The sequence below is a fragment of the Orycteropus afer genome, unplaced genomic scaffold, assembly GCF_000298275.1.
Source record: "Orycteropus afer afer isolate SDZICR_OR568_19922 unplaced genomic scaffold, OryAfe1.0 scaffold00101, whole genome shotgun sequence".
In the NCBI taxonomy this organism is placed as follows: Eukaryota; Metazoa; Chordata; class Mammalia; order Tubulidentata; family Orycteropodidae; genus Orycteropus; species Orycteropus afer.
Window position 1 is genome coordinate 8,519,530 of NW_006921688.1, and position 10,013 is coordinate 8,529,542.

General features: G+C 35.5%; 1 protein-coding gene across 1 annotated transcript in view; it reads right to left on the reverse strand.

Moving 5' to 3' along the window:
* Nucleotides 1–10,013, reverse strand: part of SYNE1 (spectrin repeat containing nuclear envelope protein 1) — a 578,063-nt gene that overhangs the window by 506,128 nt on the left and 61,922 nt on the right. The window contains exons 7-9 of the mRNA XM_007943230.2: nucleotides 7,696–7,892; nucleotides 4,939–5,048; nucleotides 1,101–1,151 (exon numbers count right to left, since the gene is read on the reverse strand). Of these exons, the coding sequence (XP_007941421.2) occupies nucleotides 1,101–1,151; nucleotides 4,939–5,048; nucleotides 7,696–7,892 (358 nt within the window). The remainder of the gene's footprint in view (nucleotides 1–1,100; nucleotides 1,152–4,938; nucleotides 5,049–7,695; nucleotides 7,893–10,013) is intronic.

A 10,013-nucleotide genomic window follows, 5' to 3' on the forward strand; every position in this document is an offset into this window, starting at 1 on the left:
GGTTTGGTGACATCGGGACTGTGCCTTATTACTTGTCAACCTGGGGGCTTCTCAGCCTCAGCAGCCAGCAGCTGTCTGACTGAAGAAACACATCTAGCTTCAGTGGACTGGGAGCAAAAGGCAGAGCTGGACCCCAATGTTGAAGGACTTTCACCCAGCCCCTAGAGCTTGGCACTTTGAACTTGGACTGAAAGCCTCCAATTTGTGAAAATAAACTCCTGCTTGTTAAGGCCATCCCATTTGCAGTATTTTTCTTGTCAGAGCAGCACTAGGGAACCAGAACAGGCACCTAACAATATTTGCCTAAAGAGCAGTACCCAAATTCTAAGATTCTAAGTGGCTAAACTGTCAGTATTCTCTCAATCTCTCTCTCTCTCCCATTCATGCATAAATACAGGCATATTTATATACTCAACCTCATGCTTCATGGAGCACAAAATAAAGTTAACTTAACATTTGATATGAAATTAGTTATTTCTAATTCTCTATTCCATTGTCGGCACAAAGTCTATTGCGTTGTTAACCTCAGGTCTAAGTGGAAGATAGAGATGGAAAACTTGAAGTATAGGATTCCCACTCAGTAACCTAGATACAGGAAAAATTCATAATCATTCATTCTGAAAATATTATTTGAGGCCCTACCATTGATCAGAAAAGAAATGATGTGCCTCACAGGCTTATAAGCCAACTGAATACTTACCCTTTTCAATTATTTGTTGCTTATTATTTTACCCTATCAAAACTAAGCCTTTTGCCTTTGTTTTGATTTTCTACATTACATTTAAAGAGATAAAACACAGTTACTGTGTACATTGTTTATCAGTGACATTAGGGTTATTAAGAAGAAAGTAATTGATGCCATCTTACAACTAAAGATTAGTGGAAAACTGTGGAAGTGGTTTAGACTGCGACTACCCTTTGATAACACATACAGGTCAGTTATTTGTTCTATTAGAAAGGACAAGGAAGGAGAAAAATTAAGGTATTAAAAAGAGTTGTGTAGATAAGGACAAATACATGCAAAAGAGAGGCTAACAAGCTATGGAATGCAGGATGTTTGAAAGATGTCACTCACTACTTCAAGATTACTTAAATCTTACCTTAAAACTTTGGATATAATTTGCAAGAGATGGAAAACTTGTGAGTATTTCCTACCAATATGAAAAGATAATATATAGAAAAATAATGTAAATAAATAACAAAAAGTATATTAGAGATAAGGAGAAAACCAATGGAGGGGCATCAGTTTATAAAGAAACAGGCAATAATTCATTTAAGGGTCTAATCAATTGAAGATGCTTTCATAACTTTAGAATATATTGAACTTCAATAAGGTGATATGTTTATCTGGCAAACGACAAACTTTTATTTTAATTTGTAACAGACACAGTGGCAACAAACATTTTTGATAACCATATCTTAAAATAGCATAACACATTTTAGAACTGGTAAAGAAAGACGTATATGGGCTCATGGTTTCTCTACAAATGCAGTCACCATGCACATCTCTGTGTTCCTGTAACAGAATTGTGCCATTCCCAAAGGCAGATAATAATGTTTATTTAAATGGAGGAATGGATGAGTAAACAAATAAATTCAAATTTAATACCTGGGATAAACACATCCATCTATTTTTTGTTAAAATTAAATGCTAACTGCCCAAGGAAATACCTACAGGGACAAATGTCTTTGTCAGTTTTAATAGTTAAAGAAAAAAGGCCTGCCAATGTCAATTTCCAATAAGAAAATCAGTGTTAACAATGGTAGCCATAACAAATTTAATGCCAATAAATCCATGAAAGGGTTACAGAAATCAAATACAGAAGATATTGAAATCCTGGTAGATATAGTGATGTCAAGATTTTTTTAAATGAGTTTGAAAAGTTATTTACTAAGACTGAAGTCCATGGTTATTGAGCATTTGGGGGATGGTGGGATCAGCCACCCTAAAAGAGTTTACAAAATCGTAAAGGTTCACCACAGAATGAGGTGTCCGTTTAGATGCATTAAACGAATGTAAGCCCTACATCATAAAAATATATACATAATTCTTATTTCCATACTCAAGATATTCAATTCTAAATGACTACATTCTACATTAAAAATGTCACATTTTTTTAAAGTCAAATACTTCCTTAAAATTAAATCTTGAAATGACCCTGAAGACACTGCATTGCCTCCTCTTTTTGGGGAAGAGATAAAAGGAAGTTAAAATAAATGGTCAGAATTTATTCAGTAGATAATGAAATCAATTTATTAATAAACACAATTGAGATGACCATGACTTGGAATTGATTCAATAGTTTGTTTTTGTTTTTTAGTTTATTTTGTTTGTTTGCTTTTGTTATGAGGTAATAAAGACTCTTCAGTGAAGTGCATAAGCAAGCTTAGATCAGGAGTATGTGTGTGTCAAATCTCTAAGAATTTGTGCACTTAATTTCTGCTTATAAACCCATCAGCTGCTCTACAGAAGGAAGATGAGGCAATCTACTTCCATAAAGATTTGTTATTGTTGTTGTTGTTATATGCCATCCAGGCAGACCTGACTCATAGCGACCACTCTTTGAGTTCCCAAGGCAGTATCACTATGGAAGTAGATTGCCCAACCTTCCTTCCAAGGAGTGGCTGGTGGGTTTGAACCGCCACCCTTCTTGTTAGCAGTCAAGTGCCTTAGGCACTGCATCACCAGAGCCTGCAGCCTTGGAAACCCAATAGGGGTCACTGTGAGTCAGAATCAACTCAGTGGCAGTGGGTTTTGTTTTTTGGTTTGTAAGTATTAACTAAAGTAACTCTTTTAGCTTTTCAAATTTCCAGTCACAAAGTTTATTAATGTTGGAGATGTTAGAACTTTCAAAACTGAGAAATAAAACTAAGTGGGCACTATAAGGACTTCAAATATGAAAATCAAAAACTTGATATTTTTCTATACTGTCTTGAGGAAGTTAATTACTCTTTCTGAGTAAGTTTCCTATTCACACCCCAACATCTGTATCCAATTATATGGTCAAATCCCAGAAAGCCCCAAATGAGTCCAAAGACCATGCATCTATCTGTAGTCGGGCTTCCTCCTACAACCTTGGCTTTATATTGTTTGATGCCACTTACAAGTATTTACTTTGCTAACTACAGATAAGTTACTTTGTAGGCCAATGTTATTGACCAGGAACCAAAAAGGTCTCCTGAAGGCATACCTTTTTAAAAAATGAATACTTCAATGAAGTACCAAATTGACTGCACTGCACAGACCTAGGAAATAAGAGTTATCTTTATTTTCCTTAATTCTTTTATCAGTTCACTCATTTCTAATGATTATTGCAGTGTCTTTTTCTATTTGAAAACTTCCAATTAATGCTTCCCTGGCTTTTCTCTTCCTTACACATATTTCTAAGTCTATTTAGAGAAATACTTTTTAAGACCTTCTTACTCTCATTAATGTAGCCTCAAAGTACTCTGAACACTCTAGTGGAGACCTGAGCAATAAGGAGACAAAGACATCTTGAAAATTCCATTTATAATTTTCTCTAATTGCCATTTTGCCTTATAATTAATTTAAAATTCAACACTGAATCAGCTGCTATGTAATAATAAAACTCTAACTAAACTCACTGACATTGAGTTGAATCCGACTCATAGAGAACCCTCCTTGGGTTCCTAAGGCGGTATCTCTATGGAAGTAGATTGCCCAATCTTCCTGCCAAGGGGTGGCTGGTGGGTTTGAACCGCTAGCCTTCTGGTTAGCAGTCAAATGCCTTAGGCACTATGCCACCAGAGCTCCTAATAATAAAACTATAGAACATTATTTTAGAAAGATCAGGAAGAATGGTAATCTCCATTGCTTTTAAGGACTAGGAAAGTGGGCTTTCTGATGTACTGGCTGGAGTATAAAGTGGAACAAATTTCTACAGGGGAACTTGGAACATCATTTTAGAGAGCCTTGAAAAACTTCATAGCCCTTAGCCTAGGACTTGTACTTCTAGGAAATAATCCTAAAACAGCATTTTACTACAAGATTGTTCACAGAAGCATTATTTATCACAGCAAATAATCAAGAATTTTCAACAATGTAGATTGGATGAATTATAGTACATCTACATAATGACCCAGCAAGAATGACACAGGAATGTTCTTTATAATGTTAATAGTAAAAGCATATTATAAAACTATATATATGCCAAAGGAGCTCTGGTAGCACAGTGACTAAGGCATCTGATGGCTAACCAGAAGGTTGGTGGTTCAAATCCACCAGCCACTCTGTGGAATCTTCCGTAAAGATTTACCACCTTAGAAATTCAATGAGGGTTGTTATGAGTCGGGTTCTACTCGATGGCAGTGCGTTTGGTTTGGGTTTGGTTTATATATGCTATAATTTTATTTTTGTTAAAATATTACACATGTCTACTTGTACATAGGAAAGTCTTGGGAATTAACTTCAACATATTAATAAGGTGTTGTGTTTTTTTTTCCCAGGATTGGTTATCTCCAGAAGGTCAAGTACGGATCATTTTCCTTTCCTTTTCTTCCTTTGTTTTTGACAATAAACATATGCCATTGAACAAAATGAAAAAAAAAATGTGAAAGTTACTGAAACTTTTGAAGGGCTGGCAACATATAATCTCAGTGAATAATTAGAACTTGTACAAATTATGCCCTACTTCCATATGTTTGCTGTGAGTAGTAATTACATAACAAAATCTGGAAGTCAACACTGCTATCTTTCCCCCAATTTTAATCCATCAACATTGTATTTTTAGCATTTATATTCTCTGACATTTCCAGCATACAGTGCGGAGACATCTTTTCCTCTAATCTCCTCCTCATTTGGTGATAACTATTCTTCACTCAGTTACTACCCAATTTCATTTTTGGAAAACAGCTTCCGTAGAAACCGGAGTCACTATCATTGAGTGCACTATCAATACTTGAAAAACAAACACCTACCTCATTCTCTTGTCCATCAAGACCAGCATTGTGGATATCAGGATAATGTTTCAGAAACTGGGCAACATAGGTCATAACAGACTTCTCATCTGGTTTATCCACATCAACATCTGAAAAAAATCAGAACCAAGAGTCACTAAATCAATTAACATTTACTGGATTTTAATAATACAAGTTTTGACATCTAACTATTACTCCAGTAAACAATATTCTAAATGCAGAAGGGACCAGGCAGTGTTTTGTTCTGTGGTACACAGGGAACTGGAGCCAAATGGATAACACCTAACAACAATAACAACAAATGCAGAAGGAAAACGAACTGCAATTTAGATATTTAGGGGCAGAAAGGAAGCCAATATAGGATAAATGACACATGGTAGAAATTTTATAACTCGAAAAGATGACACATTTTAGCAGAATTTTTAGCAAAGTAATACTTATTTCATTCAAATAATCTCAAGATTCAGTCAGCAGAAACCTAAGATACTATATGGTTATTCAGACAGTCTGTCTAGTTCATAGAATAAAAATAATATGCAGATTTCAGAACTGGGGTGAATGGGTTGTATCAAGAGGCTTACAGGTCTGGCACTGGAAGAAAAGAGACTATATAGCTCACATACTGCAGATGGCCTAATGGAGCTGAGCTTCCCACAGCCTGCCAAGTGTTGCTTTGGAAAAGAGAGACAAGACTTATATTCAGTCTTTAGACAGATCCTCAGTTTTGGGGCATCTTCTCTAAATTACTGTACTTTGAAAAATCAAGTACTATTTGAGAGGGACATATTAGCCTAAAAAGGTCTCAAACATTGTGGTTTTGAAGCTTATATATGTTACCTAATAAAATCCATAAAAACCAGGCAAATACACTTCCACAGATTTAGTAGCTATTCCTGGTATAAGACAGCATGACTTAAATGCTGAATACTATAAACATATCTTTTAAAGATCAATTTTAAAGACACATGGAATGAGACACCATGAGTTAGAATCAGTTCAACAGCAACCTGGTTTTTGTTGTTGTTGTTTTGTTTTTCTCTTTAAAGAAATACAAAAAGAGATGACATTTCAGAAATTACAGGTAGAAAATGTGTACCTACAAAGCAAAACAAACAAACACCAAAATCAAAAGACATCATTGTTCTAATATTTTTTATAAAGTTTCATTGTGCTTTGAGATACACTTTCTAGGAACTGCCAGTGTAGGATTTTAAAAGCATTGCAACTCAAATGACTTAAAAGGAAAGAAAGATAATGTCTTCTGAAATTTGTCAGATGACTTGAAGGTGACCTTGGAGGTGACGAGATCGATGATGAAGAAGTGTGTGAAGAACGAGTAAGACCATCTCATGAAATGTGAACATGGGGAAAATGCAACATTTAATACATGATTTAACATAGCATATGTTTCTAAATATATATGTAACTAAACCATCAAATCATTATTATAAAAGATATTGGTTTATTAAATTGGATTCATAAAACGTTTATATATTCAATTTGCCTAATAACTTTTTGAGGGAATAGCTCTCACATTAGGACAACCACATTTTCTGACATGGAAAATTAATTAATTAATTAGATCTTCCTTTCACTTTCTCCAAGTCCACTAGGTGACTGCTAACCAAAAGGCTGGTGGTTCAAACCCACCAGCCACCCCTCAGAAGAAAGGTTGGGCAATTTACTTCCGTAGTGATAACGCCTCAGAAACCCACGGAGGGGTCGCTATGAGTTGGATCCAACTTGATGGCAGTGCATGAGTCTAGAGGATATGGGGGTGACAAAACAAAAAAAAACATATATAATCTCCTCTCATCCAACTCTATGGAAAAAAAAAAAAATTAGGCTCTGTTACATCTTTTGAAGTTCAGAGCTCAGAGATAGATTTATTAAAGTCATCAAAATTGTCTTTTGAAGGCTTGAAACAGTTTCCTCCAATTCCAGAGAGGCTTAATATTCACAGCCTTACCAACACAAATCCAAAAACATGCCAAACAATTGGAATGAAAAATATCAGTCAATTCCCTGGATAACACCAATGCACCAAAGCATTTCTCAGTATCTCATGACTGACATTTTTAAGGAGCAAATTCTTGCTAATCAACTTCTATTTCTTCTAGATTCTTTGGAGTTTTTAATTTAGAGATAATTCTTTTATCCTATGACACACACCCCACACACATACATGTCCCTAAAACCTCCATTCCCCCATTGATGTTATTAGATGTCATTGAGGTGACTCTGACCCATAGCGACCCTATGTACAACAGAACAAAACACTGCTCGATCCTAAGCAATCCTTGCAATCCCTGCTATGCCTGACCCCATTACTGCAACCACTGTAAACAAGTAAAGTTTACCTTGCTGGTACCACCAATGTTAAATTGCTGCTTGGAGTAGTAGAGTTATATTTTGCTCCCAAATATGGAGGCAAATATTTATCCAGAAGATTATCAGTGTAAGGAACTTTTGTGGTGTAATGCCAAAGGCATTTGACTGCTACCCAGAAGGTTGGTAGTTCAAACCCACCAGCCACTCCATGGAAGGAAGACTGGGCAATCTACTTCCGTAGAGATTTACCACCTCAGAAACCCAGAACAGGGTCGCTATGAGTCATAAGTGACTCAATGGCATGAGTTCGGTTTTCTTTTCTTTTTTTTTTTTATTAGAGACATGGAAGGTCATGTAATTTCTGGGTGGAAGACACACAAACCTTCTGTGCTGAGATGTCCCAGAGCCAACAATTACTCATCATACCTTCAGGGTCTAGCAGTCTCGGGATCCCCAGTTCAGTTTCAGCTATAGTGAAAGCCTCCTCCAGGTTTTCCCTATTAGATCTTCCTTTTACTTTCTCCAAGTCCACTAGTTCTGGTCGAATAGCATGGATAACTGAATGAAAGGCAACTCCACTTCTCCAACTCCGTCCGAAGTCTTTTACTTCTATTCCAGCCTGCCTTCAGAAGACAAAAATTAAGACAATGTCACATTATGGATAGTAAGCGTTTTCATAAGGCCTCATGGAAAATCCAATCCTCTTCAACAATAAATGAATAATTAGCTACATCATTAACTATTTTTGAGAAATATTAAGCAAAACAAAATGTTTATAAGGTGAAGACAACACCATGTGGAAATTCGAGTTCCACAGCTACAGTTTTCTATATTAGGTTTTTCAGTAATTTAGACATTCAATTTAAAACACATTCTTACATTTCTTTGAAAGAAAAACAATTTTAAAAAATGGTAAAGTAGACTGAGGTGGAAAATTTGAACAGACCCATAAAAAAGGAAGAAATTGGACAGGTCATTTAAAAAAAAAAAAAACTACCAACAACAACAATAAAAAAAGCTCTGGCCCAGACAGTTTCACTGGAGAACTCTTCCAAACCTTCAGAGAAGAACTGAAACCAATACTCAAACTATTCCAGAACATAGAAAAGGATGGAAGTCTCCCAAATTCAAGGCAAAGACATCACTAAAAAGGGAAACTACAGACCAATATCGCTCATGAATACAGATATAAAAATCTTCGACAAAATCCTAGCCAATAGATTCCAACAACTTATCCAAAAAATAATACATTATGACCAAGTGAGGTTCATACCAGATATGCAAGGATGCTCAACATTAGAAAAACAATCAATGGCATCCATCACTTAAATAAAACAAAGGAAAAGAACCACATGATCATATCAATAGATACAGAAAAGGCGTTTGATACAATCTAACACCCATTCCTGATCAAAACTCTCAGCAAAATAGGAATAGAAGGAAAATTCCTCAACATAATAAAGGGCATCTATGCAAAACCAACAGCCAAGATTATTATCAATGGAGAGAGACCAAAACCGTTCCCTTTGCAAACAGGAACCAGACAAGGATACCCTATCACCACTTTATTCAACATTGTATTAGAAGTCTTAGCCAGGGCGATAAGGCAAGAAAGGGAAATTAAAGGCATCCAAATTGGTAAGGAAGTAGTAAAACTGTCCTTATTTGCTGATGATATAATCCTATAAATAGAAAACCCAAGAAACTCAGCCAAAAAAAAAAAAATCTACTGGAACTAATTGAGAGATTTAGTTTCGTGGTGGGATATAAGATTAACATACAAAAATCATTTGGATTCCTCTACACCAGCCAAGAGATTACTGAAAAGGAAATAAGGAAATCAATTCCATTTACAATAGCTATCAAAAAATAAAATACTTGGGAATAAATCTTATTAGGGACACAAAAGATCTGTACAAAGAAAACTACAAAACACTACTTCTAGAAACCATAAGAGATCTACATAAATGGAAGAACATACTATGCTCATGGATAGGAAGATGGAACATTATGAAAATGTCAGTACTACCCAAAGCAATCTATACATTCAAAGCAATCCCAGTCCTGATCCCATCAGCATTCCTTAAGGATATAGAAAAAGCAATCACTAATTTTATATGGAAAGAGATGTTGAATAAGCAAAGCACTATTGAAGAAGAAGAAAAAAGTAGGAGGTCTCACACTCTCAGATCTCAAAACCTACTATACAGACACAGTAGTCAAAACAGCCTGGTATTGGTACAACAACTGACACATAGACCAGTGGAACAGAATTGAGAAACCAGAAATAGATCCATTGACTTATGGTCAGCTGAACTTTGACAAAGGGCTGAAATCGATTAAATGGGGAACAGATTGTCTCTTTAACAAATGGTACTGGCCATTTGCAGAAAAATGAAACAAGATCTGTACCTCACACCACACACAAAAACTAACTCCAGACGGATCAAAGACTTAAATGTGAAACCTAAAACTATAAAGTTCCTCAAGGAAAACATAGGTGCAAATTTAGGAACCCTCATTTATGTCATAAATAGACTGTCAAGCATAATTCAAAGTGCATAAACAGAAGAAGATAAACTAGATGAACATGGCCTTCTAAAAATTAAATTTTTCTGTTTTTCAAAAGACTTCTCCAAAAGAGTGAAAGGAGAACCTACAGACTGGGAAAACATACTCAGCAACAATGTATCTGACAAGGGACTTATCTCTAAAATTTATAGAAAACTCCAACACCTCGACAA